At 44.8% G+C, this 23,393-nt stretch overlaps 1 protein-coding gene across 2 annotated transcripts in view; it reads left to right on the top strand.

The window, feature by feature from the left end:
• The first annotated feature begins 704 nt into the window (after nt 1-704).
• The window catches only part of PDS5A (PDS5 cohesin associated factor A), a 159,414-nt gene continuing 136,725 nt past the window's right edge, over nt 705-23,393 (top strand). For both annotated transcript variants that reach the window (XM_002814687.5, XM_054553455.2), the window contains exon 1: nt 705-881. In XM_002814687.5, coding sequence (XP_002814733.3) covers nt 744-881 — 138 coding nt within the window. In that variant the 5' untranslated portion in view covers nt 705-743. The remainder of the gene's footprint in view (nt 882-23,393) is intronic.

The following is a 23,393-nucleotide window of genomic DNA, read 5'->3' as shown; positions in this document are numbered from 1 at the left end:
AGCGGCCGGGGGCCAGAGAAGCAGCTGGGGTCCCTCAGCCGAAGTTGAAGGAACAAAATGTGAAGTGCGGAGCCGCGTCAGCCGCTTCCTGGCGTGGGGCTGAGGGTGGAGGGCGGCTTGTTTTCCCCTCCCGCGGGGGTGAGGGAGCGGAACAGGGGAGGGGCGGCAGCGCGGCGGGGACTACCCCGGGTCCGAGGCTTGGCTGGGCAAGGGCGTTTTGTTCCTGGGAGCCGCCGCTGCTCGTGGGTCCGCTGGGTCCCTAGTTTTGCGGCCTAAGCCGAGCCCTATAGGCCTCGGGTCTGGTTTCCCGGAGGGGACTGGCCGGGCGGGACTGGGTGCTTCCCCACCGCCGAGCGGGGGCCTTGGGGTCCTTGCCGGTCTCCCGAGGCCGCCAAACTTCGGACCTTGGTGCTCGGGGTGGATTTCATTGTGAAAGGCGGAATGGGAAACTCCTGGCGCTGTTCGGCGCCTCCCGCGGCCGCGGCGGCTGGTGCGGAGGAGCCCCGTGAGCCTGGGGCTGGCAGGGCCGGGGTTGGCGGGGCCGGCGGGGTTCGAGCCCTGGGAAAGAGCGGGTGGCGAGGCCGCTGCCGGGTCCCCGGCCTCTGGGGAGAAAGGGCCTTTTCCAGATTAGAGAGATTTGAAATGAAAAAAGAGGTTACAAAGTCGCCCCTTTCCCGCTGAACTTTGGTTTTCTGACCGATAGAGGCCGGTAGAGGACTGTGAACCAAAAGTTGTCCCCCAGGATGGACTTCACCGCGCAGCCCAAGCCTGCCACTGCCCTCTGTGGCGTCGTGAGTGCCGACGGGAAGATCGCTTACCCTCCGGGGGTAAAAGAGATCACCGACAAGATCACCACGGACGAGATGATCAAACGCCTGAAGGTAAGCGTCTGGACGGATTTTGATGTCTTTGGTAGGAGGCGCTTTCTCTTGTGGTACTGCTATCCTGCTCAGTCTGGCCTTTAGAGTTCCAAGTTTTTTAGATTTCTTACCCCCTCTGAAAGGTGCTGTTGTATCTCAGATAACATCTTTGAGTGAGTTTTGTAGGGACATAAGCATTGTGGGAAATTTAAAAGGAGTGTGATTTTTCAAAAACTTACGGGTTTTCAAGCATAAGAATTTGTGTGTTTTTAGAGTTTTTTCTGGAGGTATTTAATGAGAATACTGTTCAGAGTGGCTTGCAAACTTAGGTGTAGGCAGTAATTTGCCTAAGAAGTTTCCTATTTTCAGCTTCTGAAGGGGATTTATTAAAGCGCAAAGTCCTTTTTAAAAATTTGCATAATTTTCTATATCCAGAAGCTTAAATATGTATATATTGTGGTTAAACTTTGACAGAAGGTACAGACTTTTCATAATTCAGGCTTAAAGTAAGATGATTTAAGTCTATACGTTCAAAGGAGTTTAAGAGTATTACGGCTCTTTTTGTGAGATGTCAGCTAATTTCGTTTAAGCATGGCAGTCCTAAGGTTAAGGTTTTAAATTTCAACCTCATGTTTGTTAGTTTTTTTGGTTTCTGTTCCACTGACATAGATTGTGGCCACAATCTTAACAAATAAGTGATATTCTTCTTGTAGGAACAGCTTGAAGCAGTGGTTCTGAGTCAGGGCAACTTTGACCTCCAGGAGATGTTTGGCAATGCTGGAGGCATTTTGGTTGTCACAATTGGTGCTAGATTGGAGTAGGGGAAGATCAGAGGCAGTGAGTCCGGCTAGGAAACTGTAAGCAATAGTCTAGGTGAAAGACGTTGAAATCTTCAGGTAGAGCTATGGCATTGGTAATAGTGACTAGGAAATGATTTAACAACTTTTCAGAGTTAGAATCAATCAGAATTGGTGGGAGGTGAGGGAAGCAACATTGTTGACAATGTTTCCACCTTGGGCGACTTGGCAAAATGTATTTTAGGGAATGAGCTTGGCCTCTTGCTCTTGGAGCCCAGTAAATGTACCTAATGTTGCATTTTAATGAGTACAGTATTTGTTTTAGTTTTCAGACTCTAATTTGGTTCTGCAATTTGTTGCCTTTTTGGAAGGAATAAGACAACAGTTCCTTTCATTAAAACAAATCTGTGTGCAGCGGCGGGATCTCAGCTCACTGCAACCTCCACTTCCCAGGTTCAAGCTATTCTGCCTCAGCCTCCCAAGTAGCTGGGACTACCAGCATGTGCCACCACACCCGGCTAATTTTTTTTTTTTTTGGAGACGGAGTCTTGCCCGGTCACCTAGGCTGGAGTGCAGTGGCGCGATCTCGGCCCACTGCAACCTCCACCTCCCGGGTTCAAGCAATTCTGCCTCAGCCTCTCTAGTAGCTGGGATTACAGGTGCCCGCCACCACGCCCAGCTAATTTTTGTATTTTTAGTAGAGATGGGATTTCACTACGTTGGTCACTTTGGTCTCGAACTCCTGACTTCGAATGATCCACCTGCATCGGCCTCCCAATATGCTGGGATTACAGATGTGAGCCACTGTTCCCAGCCCCTTTCATTAAAACAAATCTTGGGCCCGGTGCAGTGGCTCAAGCCTGTAATCCCAGCACTTCGGGAGGCCAAGGCAGAGGCAGGTGAATCACCTGAGGTCTGGAGTTCTACTAAAAATACAAAATTAGCTGGGTGTGGTGGCGCATACCTGTAATCCTAGCTATTGGGAGGCTGAGGCAGGAGAATCGCTTGAACCCGGGAGGCAGAAGTTGCGTTCCAGCCTGGGCAACAAGAGTGAAACTCCATCTCAAAAAAGTAAAATAAAATAAATAAAGCAAATCTTGATACTAAAGATTATACATGGATTGAGGTGCTTGATTGATGCTTCTAAAAGTTATACTGTTTTGAGAGTGAGAAATTAGGAAATATAAAACTGTTAAACAATTTATGGATCTTTAATATTTATTAAGTTTTCAAATTAAGAATATTGAAACCTTGAATTGTAATGTTGGATAATTTGGTTAAAAAATGGAAAGTTGATGTGTTAGCAACACGCTCTGTTGACATGACTCGTGGAACCTGTGAAGAAGCTGGTCTCATAGTACTAAATGGTGGTATAGGAGCAGCTGGGCGGATAGCACCGGGCATATTGGAATGGATGAGGTCTGGCACCCTGAGCAGTCCAGCAAGGACTTGGTCTCAGTAGAGCAGTTTGGCTAGGCGGAGAGTATGCAGCACGGTTTTTTAATTATTATTATTATTTTTTTGAGACAGAGTCTCGCTCTGTCGCCCAGGCTGGAGTGGGTGCCATCTCCGCTCACTGCAAGCTCCGCCTCCTGGGTTCACGCCATTCTCCTGCCTCAACCTCCCGAGTAGCTGGGACCACAGGCGCCCGCCATCACGCCCAGCTAATTTTTTGTATTTTTTTAGTAGAGTCAGGGTTTCACCGTGTTAGCCAGGATGGTCTCGATCTCCTGACCTCGTGATCTGCCCCTCTTGGCCTCCCAAAGTGTTGGGATTACAGGCGTGAGCCACCACGCCCAGCCTTGCAGCACGGTGCTGAGTCTGTGGAATAGCTGCCATGAAGTAACCTGAAGGAGGTGCTGGCTGGTAGGGGTTGATTACATGGTTGGGCACAGCTCGTACACTTGCCATTCTCTGCATATGCTGGTTAGTGAAGTGAGCCTGGCACTCTTCTTTGCGCTGAGCTAAGGCTACATACAATGGTTTTGTGGCCACAGTTCTACCGTTCATTTCTGTAACTGCTTTAGTGGCTTCTTCCGGGAAGGAGAAACATACAAAACCAAACCCTTTGCTGTGACCACCCTCCATCATAGCCTTTGCAGTAGTGATTGTACCAAATGGAGAAAACTCTTTCTGGAGACATTCATCATCAATGCTGTCATCAAGATTTTTCACGTAAATATTAACACCCTGGTATCTGCTGGTAATCTCCTGCAGCTACTCCTGCTGTCCACATTGTTCCACAGTATAAATATGCTGCGGGAGTTCGCAATCCTCAGCAACATCTTAATGCACAGCCACAAGTTACAATGCAACAGCCTGCTGTTCATGTACAAGATCAGGAACCTTTGACTGCTTCCATGTTGGCATCTGCCCCTCAAGAGCAAAAGCAAATGTTCATATACTCGACAGTCCAGAGTCACTCTGTTCTAAGGTTGATGAAGCTAGCTATATTACAAGCCCACCAAGCTAAAGAGGCTACCCAGAAAGCAGTTAACAGTGCCATTGGTGTTCCTACTGTTTAAAATTGATCAGGGACCACGAAAAGAAAGTTGTGCTTCACCAGAGAAAAATGTCTAAACATCGAAAAACTTAAATATGGAAAAAAAATTGCAAAATATAAAATAAATTTAAAAAGGAAAGGAAACTTTGAACATTATGTACTGAGAAAATGCCATGTCTAGCAAACATAGTATTAGTCCTAGATTGCTTATTGATTTAAAAACAAACAACAGCAAAAAAAACCCACAAAAAAATAATAAAATATAAAAACAAATTAATGTTTTATAGATCCTGGGAAAAATAATTTTCAGCAAAGTACAAACATTTAAAGCATTCCTTTATTTAATTTTGTAGTTCTTTACTGTGGAAAAGCTCAAAAATATCAGTTCTGTTTTAAGTAACAGAATTGATAACTGAGCAAGGAAACGTAATTTGGATTATAAAATTCTTTCTTTAATAAAAAAATTCCTTACACAGTGAAAAAAAAAAAAAGGAAAGTTGTGGTTGGGTGCAGGGGCTCATGCCTGTAATCCCAGCACTTTGAGGGCCGAGGCAGGAGGATCATTTGAGCCCAGGAGGTTCAGACCTGGGCAACATAGACCCTATCTCAATTTTATTTATTTTTATTTATTTATTTATTTTTATTTTTTGAGAAAGAGTCTCGCCCTGTCGCCCAGGCTGGAATGCAGTGGTGCGATCTTGGCTCACTGCAAACTCCGCCTCCCGGGTTCAAGCGATTCTCCTGCCCCAGCCTCCCAAGTAGCTGGGATTACAGGCACGTGCCACTATGCCCAGCTAATTTTTGTGTTTTTGGTAGAGACGGGGTTTCACTATGTTGGTCAGGCTGGTCTCGAACTCTTGACCTTGTGATCCACCCACCTCGGCCTCCCAAAGTGCTGGGATTACAGGCGTGAGCCACCGTGCCCAGCCGACCCTGTCTCAATATTATTTTTTTAAGGTGTGGTGGGGAAGTTATGACTACTTATATACATTTTCTGTTTTAAAATAGATTATCAGAAGTACTGTTAACTATAAATGGACATACAATTCAGTGGAGAATGAGCATTGAGTTAGATTATCCATTTGTTATGAGTTCTTTTGGAAGTTAAAATCGACGTTCATATCAACCAACTTTAATGTCCTACTGCCAAAATTTTGTTTTTCTGAAAAATTCTTTTGATTTTGTATTTCTTCTGCCTTCCTTTCTATTTTGACTTTGTATTGTACTTATTAGGGATCCTTCTTTAAAGTATTATGTCTCATTGGAAATGTAGATTTTTAACAATACTTAAGTAGTTTTGAAATTTTTTTAATCAGAATCTTAGTTATTGGTAATTTTATAAATTCAGGAGTTTATTATTATTATAACATAGCAACAGTGTTGAAATGCTATACAAATACAAAGAGAGCTTAAGCCTGGATGCAGGGGCTCATGCTTGTAATCCTAGCCGTTTGGGAGGCCAAGGCAGGTGGATCGCTTGAGCTCAGGAGTTTGAGACCAGCCTGGCCAACCTGATGAAACTCCATCTCTACTACAAATACAAAAATTAGCTGGGTGTGGCACACCTATGTAATCTCAGCTACTTCTGTGGCTGAGGCACGAGAATCACTTAAACCCAGGAGGCAGAGGTTGCAGTGAGCCATTATCATGCTACTGCACTATAGCCTGGGTGACAGAGCAGAGTGAGACTCTGTCTCATTAAAAAAGACCTTAAAGGCAGGCCCGGTGTGGTGGCTCACGCCTGTAATCTCAGCACTTTGGGAGGCCGAGGCGGGCGGATCATGAGGTCAGGAGATTGAGACCATCCTGGCTAACACAGGTGAAACCCCATCTCTACTAAAAATACAAAATTATCCAGGCATGGTGGCGGGGCCTGTAGTCCCAGCTACTTGGAAGGCTGAGACAGAATTGCATGAACCCAGGCGGCGGAGCTTGCAGTAAGCCAAGATCGCGCCACTGCACTCCAGCCTGGGCGACAGAGCGAGACTCTGTCTCAAAAACAAACAAGCAAAACAAAACAAAAAACATCTTAAAGGCAATTACAAAGGAATTCAGCGGTGTTTGGTCCTGTTCTCCTCAGTTTTCAAGAATGGAACAAGGCTGGATGTGGTGGCTTATGCCTGTAATCCCAGCACTTCAGGAGGTCAAGACGGGAGGAACGCTTGAGCCCCGGAATTTGAGATAGGCCTGGGCAACATGACAAAAACCTATCTCTACAAAAAATGCAAATGTAGTCGTAGCTACTCAGGAGGGTGAGATGGGAGGATCACTTGAGCCCAGGAACGTCAGGGCTGCAGTGAACCGTGATCCTACCACTGCACTCCAGCCTGGGTGACCGAGTGAGACCTTGTCTGAAAAAAAAAAAAAAAAAAAGAAACAGGCAGTTTTACAGTGGAACCATAATTTTAGAATTAGAAGGATCTTAAAGGAAATTCTGGAACCTCCTCTTACTTCACAGATAATGAAAGTTAGGCCAAAGTATCCAAGTAACCTTTACCAAAATCAGTCACAGGGCAGTTTAGTGGCAGAGGGCAGGGGCAATAACGCCATATTTACTTTGGTTGTTATATAGTTGCTTTCTTCTAAGGAATCTGAACTAAGTAGAACTAAAAAGTTGTGATTTTTATCATGTAGTTGAAGACATTACAGTGAAATGTGAAGAGAATGAGAGTGAGTTTGGTCTTTTGTAGGGAGAAAAAGGACAGCTTTTTTTTTTTTTTTTTAAACATTTGAGAGAAACTATTGTGAAGCTTTGAAGCTTCATTGACAATAATTCTTAGAGTATGTCTTTGAAAGAGCTAAGATATGCTTTCCTATACTAGAGCTTTTCATTCCTGTTTCCAGGGCATTACTTTACCTATTTTTGTTATGTCAGGCCACACTGGTCTTCGGTTGGTTTCCTGAACATGCCATGTTTATTTCTGTCTAGACAGGTTCCTCACATTAAATAGCCCATATGTTCATTTGTCACTCATTTGTTACTTCTTAAGGGAAGCCTTTAAGATTCTACATTACAGGCTGGGCGCGGTGGCTCACACCTGTAATCCCAGCACTTTGGGAGGCCAAGGCGGGCGGATCACAAGGTCAGAGTTCCAGACCAGCCTGACCAACATAGTGAAACCCCTTTTCTCGGAGCCGAGATCACACCACTGCATTCCAGCCTGGGCAACAGGGCGAGACTGTGTCTCAAAAAAAAAAAAAGATTCTACATTACATGCTCTTCAACTCCTTCATATTACATTTATCCGTACATTTATTTGGTTTGTCTCTCTAGCTTCTCTGTAAACCTTATTAATATAGATACCATGTCTGTTTGATTCCTCACAGTGCCAAGCTTAATGCCTGGCACATAATTGGGTGCTGAACAAATATTTGTTAAATGAATGAATGAATATTTTGTATTAACATTGAATTAGAGAAATATTTTTATTTTTGAAAGTAAAGGATAATTTGAAAAAATTTCAAATTGCGACTAAGGACTTTCCTTTTTTTTGAGACCGCATTTTGCTCTTGTTGCCCAGGCTGGAGTGCAATGGCGTGATCTCGGCTCACTGCAACCTCTGCTTCTTGAGTTCAAGTGATTATCCTGCCTCAGCCTCCTGAATAGCTGGGATTATAGGCGTCCACCACCACACCCGGCTAACTTTGTATTTTTAGTATACACGGGGTTTTACCATGTTGGTCAGGCTGGCCTCGAACTCCTGACGTCAGGTGATCCACCCGCCTCGACCTCCCAAAGTGCTGGGATTAGGGCGTGAGCCACTCCACCTGGCTAGGACTTTTCAAACTAAGAAGTTTGTGTCTTAGAGATGGTAACATAGGTACAGTACTTAGAATTTTGGAGTCAACAGGTAGTTTAGAGGTTATGAATTTCTGTTCTAATTTTTCAGGTGAAGAAACTGACCATTTGAGAGGTTGTGAACAACCCTAGGCCTCTAAAGCCGAAAAGTGTCATTAACTTCTGCTACTTAGATAATAGAAGTTACAATTATATATTAATTGACAAATTTTAAAACCATACTAAAGTTAGCTATGTGGAAGGACGGCCAATAGTTTAGTATCATTGTTACATTAAGAATCACAAATAGCTGGCACTGTGGCTTATGGCAGTAATCCCAGCACTTTGGGATGCCGAGGCGGGCGGATCACCTGAGGTCAGGAGTTCAAGACCAGCCTGACCAACATGGAGAAACCCCATCTCTACTAAAAATACAAAATTAGTTGGGTGTGGTGGCACATGCCTGTAATCCCAGCTACTCAGGAGGCTGGGGCAGTAGAATCGCTTGAACCTGGGAGGTAGAGGTTGCAGTGAGCCGAGATCACGCCACTGCCTGGTGGACAGGGCAAGACTCTGTCACAAAAAAAAAAAAGAAAAAGCATACACTGAGCAAGTGATTTTTTAAAAAATTCATATTATAGGCCGGGCACAGTGGCTCACGCCTGTAATCCCAGCACTTTGGGAGGCCGAGGTGGGTGAATCACCTGAGGTCGGGAGTTCAAGACCAGCCTGACCAACATAGAGAAACCCCATCTCTACTAAAAATATAAAATTAGCCAGGTGTGGTGGCGCATGCCTGTAATCTCAGCTACTCAGGAGGCTGAGGCAGGAGAATCGCTTGAACCCAGGAGGCGGAGGTTGCGGTGAGCCGACATGGTGCCATTGCACTCCAGCCTGGGCAACAGGAGTAAAACTCTGTCTCAAAAAAAAAAAAAATTCATATTATAATTAAGTAATCTAAGCACCATTGCACTCCAGCCTGGGCAACAAGAGCGAAACTGCGTCTCAAAAAAAAAAAAAAAAAAAGAATCACAAATAGCTATCCTCTCATATAGTTGTGGGTTCTGAAACTAATGCAGGGTTCACATCTGATAAGTGACATTTAAAATACACTTATAGGTCTGGCGTCCTGGCTTATGCGTGTATTTCCAGCACTTTGGGAGGCTGAAACGGGCAGATCACTTGAGCTCGGGAGTTTGAGACCAGCTTGGGCAATGTGGCAAAACCTCATTTACAATAAAAATTTAAAAAATGAAGTACACTTATAAATAGCTGTGCAAATTCCATAAAGGGCTTAATGGAATTAAGTCAGTTATGTAGTATATCCTGTATCATGGATTACTATAGAGGTATTTACTACACACATACTTTGTTTCTTTCTTACTTGCTACTTTGATGGTAAGAGGGCCTTGATAATTATTGGTGTTTTTTTATTGTTGTTTGTTTTTAAGATGGAGTCTCTCCGTCTGTTGCCAGGCCGGAGTGCAGTGGTGCTATCTCAGCTCAGCCTCCTGAGTAGCTGGGACTACAGGCTCCTGCCACCACACCCAGCTAATTTTTGTATTTTTAGTAGAGACGGGGTTTCACCATGTTGGCCAGGCTGGTCTCGAACTCCTGACCTCATGATCTGCCTGCCTCGGCCTCCCACAGTTCTGGGATTACAGGAGAGAGCCACTGTGCCTGGCCTTTTTATTTTTATTCTATTTATTTATTTATTTTTTTGAGATGAAGTCTTGCTCTGTTGCCCAGGCTGGAGTGCAGTGGTGCGATCTTGGCTCACTGCAACCTCCGCCTCCTGAGTTCAAGCAATTCGCCTGCCTCAGCCTCCTGAGTAGCTGGGGTCACAGGCGTGCATCACCAGGCTTGGCTAATATTTTGTATTTTTAATAGAGACGGGGTTTCACCATGTTGGTCAGGCTGGTCTCGAACTCCTGACCTCGTGATCTGCCCGCCTCGGCTTCCCAAAGTCTTGGGATTATAGGCATAAGCCACTGCGCCAGGCATTTCTTGATTTTTAAACGGAGGGATCTGTTTTTTTTTTTTTTTTTGAGATGGAATCTCGCTCTGTTGCCCAGGCTAGAGTACAGTGGCAAGATCTCGGCTCACTGCAACCTCTGTCTCCTGGGTTCAAGCAATTCTCCTGCTTCAGCCTCCTGAGTAGCTGGGATTACAGGTGCGTGCCACCACACCCGGCTGATTTTTTATATTTTGGTGGAGATGGAGTTTGATCATGTTGGCCAGGCTGGTCTCGGGCTCCTGACCTCAAGTGATCCACCCACCTTGGCCTCCCAAAGCGCTGGGATTACAGGCGTGAGCCACCACACCCAGCCTGAAATTTTTTTTTTTTTCTTTATTTTTTGAAAGGGAATTTCACTCTTATTTCCCAGGCTGGAGTGCGGTGGCGCAATCTCAGTTCACTGCCACCTCCACCTCCCAGGTTCAAGCAATTCTCCTGCCTCAGACTCCCGAGTAACTGGGATTACAGGCACCCGCCACTACACCCGGCTAATTTTTTGTATTTTTAGTAGAGACAGGGTTTCACCATGTTGGTCAGGCTGGTCTCGAATCCCTGACTTCAAGTGATCCACCCAGCTTGGCCTCCCAAAGGACTGAGATTACAGGCATGAGCCACCATGCCTGGCCTGAAATTTGTTTCTTATATTCCTCTCTTAACTATCTGATCTCAGAGAGCAGTGCTCCAGACATTAATACAGCTACCCTGGTCTGCTATATTATTTTGTCACAGAAACAAATAAAAATACCTACTATCTTGATGCTAAGAATTCGAAAAATTAAATAGGGTTTTGTGAAAGTATGCCCGTTTTTTCCCACTAGGTGTATTTTCCTTATATTTTCTCTAATCTTTCTTCCTGTATCAACCATTCTCATCTGGCCTATTTGGTGGTTTAGTGGGAATTAGGATGTGGTGGAATTGATTTTAACGTAAGGCATCCCCCTTTCCTCACAAACCTTGTTAGAGGTGATGAACAGATTAAGGGCAGGACGGCCATAGTTCTTTCCCTTTGCTTTCCTCCAGGAGGACCCCTGAAGTACTGGTTTGGTTGTAATTATTTTTACTTCCATGAATGATTTTTATTTATCCCTCGTTGCCACACAGTGTGATAATTTTGCATGTAATTAAGTATATAATTTTAACTCTAAATTCTGTTTATATGTTTTAATATTTGTATTGCGGAAGATTCTGCTCAGAACATTAAAAATTAAATGGAGAGGCAAGATTTCTTAAAATCATGTCCTAAAATAATAGCCAATGTACATTTGTGAAGGGAGGCTTAGTGCAGTATAATTCTTATTTCAGACTTTTATTTGTGTAGAACTGTTCTGGTTATCTGTTGCTGTGTAACAAACTTTTTAAAAGGTATTTTAAAATTTTCATTATGGTAAAATATACATAACATGAAATTTATCACTTTAACCACTTTTAAGTGTACAGTTCTGTGGCATAAGGTACATTCACATTGTTGTGAAACCATCACCACCATTCATCTCCAGAATTTTTCATCTTCCCCAACTGGAACTCTACCAGTTAAACTCTAACTCCTCATTTTTCCCTTCCCCAGCTCCTGGCAACAACCATTCTGCTTTGCATCTAGATTACTTTGACTTACTCTCCACTTGATCTTAGCCAAAAGGCTCAGAAGCAATTACCTTACTCTCAAATAATTGAAATCATACAATATTTGTCGTTTTGTGATTGGCTTATTTCACTTAGCATATACCTTTAAGATTCATCTGTATTATAGCATGTGTTATTACTTCCTTCCCTTTTAAAGCAGAATAATATTCCATTCTATGTATGTACCACATTTTGTTTCTCTGTCAGTGAACACTTGAATTGTTTCCACTTTTTAGCTATTGTGAGCAACTTTTCTTATTATCTCACAGTTTTGTGGATCAGGAATTCAGGCAGGGTTTGGCTTGCGTCTGCTACACATGGCTACTGGGCTCACTCAGTTGTATTCAACTAGTGACTAGATTGGTCTAGATGATCCACAGTGGCTTTACTTAAACACTTGATACCTTAGTGGGAACAGTTGAAAGGCTGGACTCAGCTAGGTTCTTTTCTGTAAGATGTAGTTTTAGGGTTTTCCACATAGTCTTTCTAGCAGAGTAGTTGGGCTAGGGGTTCGAAGACACCATGGAGGAGGTTGCCAGAAATTGGTCCAGAAATGGCATTATCACCTCTACCTTACTCTGTTGGTTAAAAGAAAGTACTGTTGTCATAACCCAGCTCATATTCAAGGGGAGAAAAAAGATGGGCCTTACCTCTCAATAGAAGCAGGAAAGAATTTGTAGCCATGATTATTCTACCACAGGAGCTCTTGTGACAAGTCAAAGTATGCTAACCATGTGTACTTTTAAATTTTTATTTTATTATTTATTTTATTATTATTTTTTTGAGACAGAGTCTTGCTGTCGCCCAGGCTGGAGTGCAGTGGCGCGATCTCGGCTCACTGCAACCTCTGTCTCCCAAGTTCAAGCGATTGTCCTGCCTCAGCCTCCCAAGTAGCTGGGATTACAGGCATGTGCCACCATGCCCAGCTAATTTTTATATGTTTCACCATGTTGGCCAGGCTGGTCTCCCAAAGTGCTGGGATTATAGGTGTAAGCCACCATCCCAGGCCATATTTTATTATTATTTTTTGAGATGGAGTCTTGCTCTGTAGCCCAGGCTGGAGTGCAGTGGCACGATCTCGGCTCACTGCACCTTCTGGGTTCAAGTGATCCTCTTGTCTCAGCCTCTGGCAGAGTAGATGGGACTACAGGTGCAAAACCCCACCATGTAATTTTTAAATTTGTTGTAGTTTTGGGGGTCGCTCTACGTTGATCAGACTGGTCTTGAACTTCTGGCCCCAAGCCATCCTCCCACCTCAGCCTCTGAAAGTGATGGGATTATAGGCATAAGCCACTGAGTCTGGCTTGCATTGCTATTAGGATATAATTTCTTCAGGCCCTTTCAGTATATAGGGCTGGGAAATACATCCCCCTTATTTATATAACTTAATTTAATCAGCCAGTCAACCATGAGTTCAGTCTGTTACCTCCATTTGAAGCTCCAGCACAGAGTACTTCTAAGCTTCCTCCATTCCATATTTCTGTCTTCTACAGTCAAAACCTGGATTTCCTCTAACATCCATAAGGTTATTTGTACTACTGTACTGTAAACACAATCTAAATACAGATCTACTTTACCAGTATCCTTTACAGAATTTCTTTGTGGTTCTTTTTGTCCCATGAAAAGTATATGAAGTACCATGTTTGTTAGTTACTTAAATTTGAATTCTTTATGTTAATCAATTTTTATAAATAGCTAATTTCAGGCTAAGGCAGGAGAATCACTTGAACTCGGGAGGCAGAGGTTGCAGTGAGTCAAGATTGCTCCACTGCACTCCAGCCTGGCGACACAGCGAGAGTTGCTCGGGGGGGGGAAAAAGCTAATTTCTTTGTGTTCTGTTTATCAATTTATATATCTATTTCTTGACACTCCCTCTCCCCCACCCCCGCTTTTTGAGACAGAGTCCCACTCTGGTACCTAGGCTGGAGTGCAGTGGTGTGATCATGGCTCACTGCTGCAGCCTGGATCTCCATAGGCTCAGGTGATCCTCCTCCCTCAGCCTCCCCAGTAGCTGAGACCACAAGCATGCACCACCATGCTGGGCTAATTTTTATAGTTTTTGAAGAGACAGGGTTTTGCCATGTTTCCCAATCTGGGCTTGAGCATTCTACCCACCTCAGCCTCCCAAAGTGTTGGGATTATAGGCATGAGCCACTGTGCCCAGTCAACCTTTTATTTCCACTGGCAAATGTAATCCTTGCTTTATTATTATTATTATTTTGAGAGTGGCTAGGATTACAGGCCACTGTGTGCAGCTAATTTTTTTTTTTTTTGAGATGGAGTCTGGCTATTGTTGCCCAGGCTGAAGTGCAGTGGCACGATCTCGGCTTACTGCAACCTCCGCCTTCCGGGTTCAAGCGATTTTCCTGCCTCAGTCTCCTGAGTAGCTGGGATTATAGGTGCCTGCCACAATGCCTGGCTAATTTTTTTGTTATTTTAATACAGATGGAGTATCACCATGTTAGCCAGGCTAGTCTCGAACTCCTGACCTCAGGTGATCCAACTGCCTCGGCCTCCCAAAGTGCTGGGATTACAGGTGTGAGCCACTGTGCCTGGCCTGATTTTTGTATTTTTAAAAGAGACGGGGTTTCGCCATGTTGGTCCAGGCTGGTTTCGAACTCCTGACTTCAAGTGATCCACCTGCCTTGGTGTTCCAGAGTGCTGGGATTACAGGCGTGAGCCACCAGGTCCGGCCTGATTTTTTTTTTTAATTGCGGTAAACAGATAAAATTTACTCTCTTAACCATTTTTATTATTTTTTGGTTTTTTTGAGGGGGAGTTTTGCTCTATCGCCCAGGCTGTAGCACAGTGGTGCAGTCTTGGCTCACCGCAACCTCCACTTCCCAGGTTCGAGCGATTCTCCTGCCACAGCCTCCAAAGTAGCTGGGACTACAGGCATGTGCCACGACCTCTGGTTAATTCCCCCTCTTCCCCACCAGATGGAGTCTCGCTCTGTTGCCAGGCTGGAGTGCAGTGGTGTGCACTGCAACCTCTGCCTCCTGGGTTCAAGCGATTCTCCTGCCTCAGCCTCCCAAGTAGATGGGATTACAGGCTCGTGTCACCAAACCTGGCTAATTTTCGTATTTTTAGTAGAGATGGGGTTTCACCATGTTGGCCAGGATGGTCTCAGCCTCCTGACCTTGTGATCTGCTCGCCTCGGCCTCCCAAAGTGCTAGGTTTACAGGCATGATCCACTGCGCCCGACCTGCCTACTTTTAATTTGCAGTCAAATAAGCTAATTAATGTTTTCCAATGAAGCCAACTTATTGCTTCCTGGCAACAAGAGTAGTTCTGTGTGAGAATAATTAAACATAAGTGTCATGTTGAGGTTCAGTGGGGTAAGAACTCTAGATTTCCTTAAAAACTCAGAAAGAGACCGGGCACGGTGGCTTACGCCTGTAATCCCAGCACTTTGGGAGGCCGAGGCAGGCAGATCACAAGGTCAGGAGATCAAGACCATCCTGGCTAACACAGTGAAACCCCATCTCTACTAAAAATACAAAAATTAGCCAAGCGTGGTGGCGTGTGCCTGTAGTCCCAGCTGCTGGGCAGGCTGAGGCAGGAGAATGCTGTGAGGTGGAGCTTGCAGTGAGCTGAGATTGCGCCACTGCACTCCATCCTGGGCAACAGAGCGAGACTCTGTCTCAAAAAAAAAAAAAGAAAAAAAAAACTCAGAAAGTATTGCGTGATACCTTTTTAGTTTGGAGAAATGCAGGTAGGAAGGGATGGGGATAGAATTTTAATGACAGAAATAATGTTGAAAGCTTCAAGCCTCACTTAGGTCTTAATTGAAGATCTTAAATTTAATAGAAATTAGGTTAAGGCTTATTAAAAACCATATATGAAGTAACACTGACATGTATGAAGGCCAATACCATGATTTATATATCTTGTATCAGAAATCTGTATAATGCTCACAGTAAGAGAACAGGTTTAAGGACATTAATGAATTTTATTTCTGTTGGCTTTTATTTTCACAGTTAATTGTTAAACAATTTGGCTGAGGTTATTGGCACATTAAAATATTTCCACATGGCCAGGTGTGGTGCCACATGCCTGTAATCCCAGCACTTTGGAAGGCCAAGGCAAGAGGATCACTTGAGGTCTGTAGTTCCAGACCAGCTTGGGCAAAACAATGAGACCTGGACTCTATTAAAAAGGAAAGATGGCCAGGCACTGTGGCTCATACCTGTAATCTCAGCATCTTGGGAGGCTGAGGTGGGCTGACCACCAGAGGTCAGGTGTTCGAGACCAGCCTGGCCAACATGGCGAAACCCTGTCTCTACCAAAAATACAAAAAAAATTAGCGGGCATGATGGCGGGCGCTTCCCAGCTACTGGGGAGGCTGAGACATTGAGCCGAGGTGGCGCCACTACACTTCAGCCTCGGCGACATAGCAAGACTCCATCTCAAAAAAAATAAATAAATAAAAAATAAAAGGAAAGAAAAGATTTCTTGAATTCCCTGGTGCAGAAAGATAAAATTAATGGAGTGAGTGGAGTTTTTACAATATATGAAATCCAAGATTATACTTTTCAGGGATCAATTCTATAGTTCGTTACAATATATGAAATCCTGATAGTTTTTATTTGCTGAAGACAACAGATCAAGAAAGTTCTAGCTAGGTGTGGTGGCTCATGCCTGTAATCACAGCACTTTGGGAGAGCGAGGTGGGAGGATTGCTTGAGGCCAGGAGTTCAAGGCCAGCGAGACCCCCACCTCTACAAAAAATAAAAAATTAGGCTGGGTGTGGTGGCTCACGCCTGTACTGCCAGCACTTTGGGAGGCTGAGGCAGGTGGATCATGAGGTCAAGAGATCAAGACCATCCTGGCCATGATGGTAAAACCCTGTCTCTACTAAAAATACAAAAATTAGCTGGGCGTGGTGGCGTGTGCCTGTAGTCCCAGGTACTCAGAAGGCTGAGGCAGGAGAATAGCTTGAACCCGGGAGGTGGAGGTTGCAGTGAGCCAAGATCACGCCACTGCACTCCAGCCTCGGCGACAGAGTGAGACTCTGTTTAAAAAAAAAAAAAAAAATTAGCTTTGTGTGGTGGCAGGTGCCTGTAGTCCCAGCTACTTGGGAGGCTGAGGTGGGAGTATCACCTGAGCAGTGAGCTAGGATTGCACCATTGCACTCTAGCCTGTGTGACAGAGCAAGACCCTGTCTCTTAAAAAAAAAATGTTCAAGGTAACTGTTACAATAGAAAGTTGAACATAAGCATAATGAAGAAATTTTTTAAATTTCTTTCCCTTGCTGTTGGCATTCGGTCTTTGACATTAATTTATAGCTTCCTAACTAGTTTGCTTCTACACAGTTACAATTGTGCCTAGACCCAGAATCCCTCAGCCTTTGGAACTTATACACATATCATTGTTTTTGTGTATTATGTGTGATATTGTAAAAGTTGGTAACTTCCATAATATATGTGGGGTTTTTTTGTTGTTGTTTTTGTTTTTTTGTTTTTTTTTTTTTGAGACAGAGTCTCACTCTGTCACCCAGGCTGGCGTGCAGTGGTACAATTTCGGCTTACTGCAACCTTCGCCTCCTGGGTTCAAGCGATTCTCCTGTCTTAGCCTCCTGAGTAGCTGGGATTACAGGTGCGTGCCACCATGCCCAGCTACTTTTTGTGGTTTTCTTGTTTGTTTTTTTGAGACGAAGTCTCACTCTGTTGCCCAGGCTAGAGTGCAGTGGCGCGATCTCAGCTCACTGCAGCCTCCACCTCCCAGGTTCAAGCGATTCTCCTGCCTCAGCCTCCCGAGTAGGTGGGACTACTGGTATGCACCACCATGCCCAGCTAATTTTTGTATTTTTAGTAGAGATGGCGGGGTTTCACTGTGTTGGCCAGGCTGGTCTTGAACTCCTGACCTCATGATCTGCTTGCCTTGCCCTCCAAAAGTGCTGGGTTTACAGGCGTGAACCACCACGCCTGGCCTAATTTTTGTATTTTCACTATAGACGGAGTTTCACCATGTTGGCCAGGCTGGTCTTGAACTCCTGACCTCAGGAGATCCACCTGCCTCGGTCTCCCAATGTGCTGGGATTACAGGTGTGAACCGCCATGCCTGGCCTTATGTGTTGTTTTTCTGTTATAAAATTAATGCCTTGCTGGGTGTGGTGGCTCACGCCTGTGATCCCAGCACTTTGGGAGGCCAGGTCAGATGGATCACTTGAGCTCGAGAGTTTGCTACCAGCTTTGGCAGCATGGTACTAAAAATACAAAAAATTAGCTGGGTGTGGTGGTGTGCACCTGTAGTCCCAGCTACTCAGGAGGCCAAGTTGGGAGGATCACCTGAGCCTGGGGAGGTAGAGGCTGCAGTGGTCGTGATCGTGCCACTGTGCTCCAGCCTAGACGACAGTGAGATACTTGTCTCCAACAATAACAAAAAAATTTAGATTAAACATTTTTAGCTTGCAACTAGGGTATAAAATAAAAAAATTAAAAAAGAGATAAACATGTAACACTTCCTACCAAAGTAGGGGCATTGTGATTTGTGTTGGTAAAGCCAGCCCTTAAATAACAGCATTTAGTTCAGTAAGGGAAAGTGATAGTGGGAATAACAGTAGAATGGATTTCCACGTGAGATTATCATATTTTGAGACCATTGTAATTTACAATGTAAGTGCCAATTATGTGGTTGGATTGCATTTGTTTCTTTAGATAAAATAAAAAGATCACTAAGAATTTTGATTGTCAAGAAATTCATAGAGTAGGTGACAGTTGGGCTGGGATTTGAAGTCTCAGACTTGGGTAGGCAAATGAATGGTAAAACATTCCAGGCAGATGAATGGCAGAAAGGCAGAAGCATGGTTGGTGTGTTTAAGGAAAATAAATAAGTACAGCAGGGCGCAGTTGTTCATGCCTATAATACCGGCACTTTAGGAGGCCGAGGCAGGCGGATCACTTGAGGCCAGGAGCTTGAGACCAACCTGGCCAACATGGTGAAACCTCGTCTATACCAAAAATACAAAAATTAGTCGGGGGTGGTGAAGTGCGCCTGTAATCCCAACTACTCAGGACGCACAAGAATAGTTTGAAGTCACGAGACAGAGGTTGCAGTGAGCAGAGATTGTGCCACTGCACTCCAGCCTGGGTGATAGAGTGAGACTCTGTCTCAAAGAAAATAAAAAGACAAGAAATGAGTACTACTATTTTGCTAGTGCTGAGGCAAGTTAAGGTTAGGTAAGGCTTCGGTAATTCCCTACCCGTACTTTTTTTTTTTTTTTTTTTTTTTTTTTTTTTGAGATGCAGTTTCGCTCTTGGGCCCAGGCTGGTGTGCAGTGGCGAGATCTCAGCTCACTGCAACCTCCACCTTCTGATTTCAAGCAATTCTCCTGGCTCAGCCTCCTGAGTAGCTGGTACTACAGGCGCACACCACCATGCCTGGCTAATTTTTGGAGTTTTAGTAGAGACGGGGTTTCACTATGTTGGCCAGGCTGGTCTTGAACTCCTGACTTCATGATCCGCCTGCCTTGCCCTCCCAAAGTGCTAGGCTTACAGGCGTGAGCCACCGCACCCAGCGAGATTTTTGTATTTTTAGTAGAGGCGGGGTGTTACCGTGTTGGCCAGGCTGGCCTTGAACTCCTGACCTCAGGAGATCCGCCTGCTTCGGCCTCCCCGTGTGCTGGGATTACAGGTGTGAACCACCATGCCTGGCCTTATGTGTTGTTTTTGTTATAAAGTTAATGTCTGGCTGGGCGTGGTGCCTCATGCCTATGATCCCAGCACTTTGGGAGGCAAAGGCAGATGGATCACTTGAGCTCGGGAGTTTGCTGCCAGCTTGGGCAGCATGGCGAAACCCTGTCTCTACTAAAAATACAAAAAATTAGCTAGGTGTGGTGGTGTGCACCTGTAGTCCCAGCTACTGAGGAGGCCGAGTTGGGAGGATTACCTGAGCCAGGGTTTCTCTGTGTTGCTCAGGCTGGTCTCGAACTCCTGACCTCAGATGATCCGCCCACCTCAGCCTCCCACAGTGCTGGGATTACATGCGTGAGCCACCATCCCCGGCCTGTGGAGTCTTTTTTTAGCCTCATGTCCAGATCACATAGCATCTTTGTTTGAACAGGAATCCATTTCTTTTTTTATTTTTTTTTGAGACGGAGTCTCACTCTGTCGCCCAGGCTGGAGTGCAGTGGTGCAATCTCAGCTCACTGCAAGCTCTGCCTAGCCGGGTTCGTGCCATTCTCCTGCCTCAGCCTCCTGAGTAGCTGGGACTACACGCGCCCGCCACCATGCCCAGCTAATTTTTTTTGTATTTTTAGTAGAGATGGGGTTTCACCGCGTTAGCCGGGATGGTCTCCATCTCCTGACCTCGTGGTCCGCCCTCTTCGGCCTCCCAAAGTGCTGGGATTACAGGCCATTGTGCCCAGCCCAGAAATCCATTTCTAATTGATGCTGTCTGAGTAAATTTGTTAGTTGCTGAGATTATAGTCATCTGACAATAAGTGTGAAAGCTGTGGATAAGTAAAATTTAAAGAGTGGCTAGCAACATTTTATGTACTTAGATTACTTAATTATAATACGAATTTTAAAAAATCACTTAGTGTATGCTTTTTCTTTTTTTTTTTTCTTGCGACGGAGTCTCGCCTTGTCCCCCAGGCTGGAGTGCAATGGTGTGAGCCCCCACGCTGGCCCTAAGTAAACCTTAATAGTAAATTGATGCCATTATTTTATTTTGTTAAGTTTAATACTTGAAAATTGGGTTAAGTTCGGTGGCCATGTATAATTATCCTATAACTTCAAATGCTTATTAAATATCCTTCACGTAGCCACTACAGAATAAGTAGAGGTGAATTCCTTGTGTGTGAAAAGAAAATCATTGAATAAAAATTTTTTCCTAAGATTCATGAAGATTGAGTCAGTGTAGATAAAGAGAATACTTTGTTTCTGGCAGAAGTTATTTAGAAAATGTCTTTTGGCTGGGTGAGGTGGCTCACGCCTGTAATCCCAGCACTTTGGGAGGCTGAGGCAGGCAGATCACTTGAGGCCAGGAGTTTGAGACTAGCGCGGGCAACATGGCAAAACCTCGTCTCTACAAAAAATACAAAAATTAGCTGGATGTGGTGGCAGGCACCTATAGTCCTGGCTACTCAGGAGGCTGAGGCAGGAGGATCGTTGAAGCCAAGGAGGTCAAGTGTACAATGAACCATAATTGTGCCGCAGCACTCCAGCCTGGGTGACAGAGTGAGACCCTGTCTCCAAAAAAAAGAGTAAGAAAATCTGTCTTTCTTCTTGAAGCATATACCTATAAAGCTTTGAAGAAAGGGTAAAAACCAGGTAGTAATAAAATAAAATTGTCTTTAGATGTTTTTGAAATAATGTTGTATAGTTTTGTTTGCTGTGTTCAGTTCTCATATTTCCTTGATATTTTATCAGACCTTTTTTTTTTTTTTTTTTTTTTGAGACAATGTCTCGCTCTGTCACCCAGGCTAGAGTGCAGTGGCGCGGTCTTGGCTCACTGCAACTTCTGCCTCCTGGGTTCAAGCGATCCTCCCACCTCAGCCTCCCAAGTAGCTGGGACTACAGGCATGAGCCACCATACCTGGCTAATTTTTGTATTTTTTGGTAAACATAGGGTTTCAGCATGTTGGCCGGGCTAGTCTCCAACTCTTGATCTCAAGTGATTTGCCTGCCATAGCCTCCCAAAAGTGCTGGGATTACAGGTGTGAGACATCGCGCCCTGCCAAATGTTTAATACCATAATCCACTGCTGCTATCTCAATTGTTCTATACATTTTTCTTATACTGTTTTTTAAAATTGTTCTCTTTTTTTTTGAGAGGCAGTCTCGGTCTCTTTCTTAGGCTGGAGTGCAGTGGCGAGATTGCAGCTCACTGCAACCTCTGCCTCCCATGTTCAAGCAATCCTCCCACGTCAGTCTCCCGAGCAGCTGGGACTACAGGTGTGCACCACCACCATGTCTGGCTAATTTTTGTATTTTTAGTAGAGATGGGGTTTCGCCATGTTGGCCAGGCTGGTCTCGAACTCCTGACCTCAGGTAATCCACCTGCCTTGGCCTCCCAAAGTGCTGTGATCACAGGTGTGAACCACCACACCGGCCTTAATTGTTCAAATTTTTAAACAGACTTTTTTTTAGGGCAGTTTTACGTTCACAGCCAAATTGCTGGAATGTACAGAGTATTCCCAACAAACCCCCTGGACTCACTCCTCAGTAACGCTCCTGCCCCCAGGAAGACTTCCCCTCCCCAGTCACACATGCCTCGCACGGTAATGCCTCCCCTCAGTCATCTTCCAGAGTGGTACATTTGTTTGTTTTGTTGTTTTTTTATGACAGAGTCTCGCTCTGTCACCCAGGCTGGAGCGCAGTAGCATGATCTCAGCTCACTGCAACCTCTGCTCCCCCGGGTTCAAGCAATTCTCCCGCCTCAGCCTCCCAAGCTGGGATTACAAGCATCTGCCACGACACCTGGGTAATTTTTTGTATTTTTGGTAGAGACAGGGTTTCACCATGTTGGTCAGGCTGGTCTCGAACTCCTGATATCAGGTGATCTGCCCACCTCAGCCTCCCAAAGTGCTGGGATTACAGGTTTGAGCCACCACACCCGGCCCTAGAGTGCTACATTTCTAAACCAACATCACAACATTATCACTCAAAGTCCATATTCGTGTATTGTTTCCTTGTATATTTCTCCGCATGGTAAATCCCAAATGTTCTATTCGTGTAACGCTCTTGGTTTAAACTCTAAGTTAGATTTAGCATATTGTCCTTTAATATTCCTAATTTTGGCTTTTCTTGTTTGGCCAGGGTGAGCTCTAAGTGCCGATTTACTTTAAATCCTGATGATAATCAGCATGCTTTATTTATTTATTTATATTTTTTGTTTGCAACAGGGTCTCACTCTGTCACCCAGGCTGGCGTTCAGTTTCATGATCATGGCTCACTGCTGCCTCCACCTCCTGGGTTCAAGCCATCCTCCCATCTCAGCCTCCCAAGTAGTTGGGACTACAGGCATGTGCTACCACGCCTAGCTAAGTTTTGTATTTTTTGTAGACACGAGGTTTGTCATGTTGCCCAGGTCTCGAACTCCTGGACTCACGTGATCCTCCTGCCTCAGCCTCCCGAAGTGTTCATGCCTATTAACAGACATGAGCCACTGTGCCTGGCCTCATAGTTATTTTAACGTCTCTGTCTGATAGCTTTAGCATTTGGTCCACCTTTGTTTCTGTTTTGTTTTTTTTGTTTTTACTTATCTCTTGACAATGGGTACTTATTTATCTCTTGACAATGTGTTTCAGGCTGGGCATGGTGGCTCACACCTATAATCCCGGCACTTTGAGAGGCGGGTGGATCACCTGAGGTCAGGAGTTCAAGACCAGCCTGGCCATCATGATGAAATCCCACCTCTACTAAAATAATACAAAAATTAGCCAAGTGTGGTGGCACATGCCTGTAATCCCAGCTACTCAGGAGGCTGAGGCAGGAGACTCACTTGAACCTGGAGGTGGAGGTTGCAGTGAGCTGAGATCGTGGTATGTTTTGTTTTTTTAAGAGACAGGGTCTTGCTCTGTCACCAAGGGGGAGGTGCAGTGGCACCGTCATGGCTCATTGCAGCCTCAAACTCCTGGGCTCAAGCAATCCTCCCACCTTAGCCTCCTAAGTAACTGGGACTACAGGCACATGCCACCCTGCCCAGCTAATTTCTTTTTCTTTTTTTTTTTTTTTTTTTTTTCCGTAGAGACAGAGCCTTACTATGTTGTCCAGGATGCTGTCAAACTCCTAGGCTCTAGCAGTCCTCCCACCTCGGCCTCCCAAAGTGCTGAGATTACAGGCGTGGGCCACCATGCCCTGCCTCATCCCATT

This window comes from Pongo abelii, chromosome 3 (genome assembly GCF_028885655.2).
Source record: "Pongo abelii isolate AG06213 chromosome 3, NHGRI_mPonAbe1-v2.0_pri, whole genome shotgun sequence".
Classification (NCBI taxonomy): domain Eukaryota; kingdom Metazoa; phylum Chordata; class Mammalia; order Primates; family Hominidae; genus Pongo; species Pongo abelii.
The sequence above is the reverse complement of the archived record's forward strand: the minus strand, read 5'-3'. Positions and strand labels throughout refer to the sequence as shown.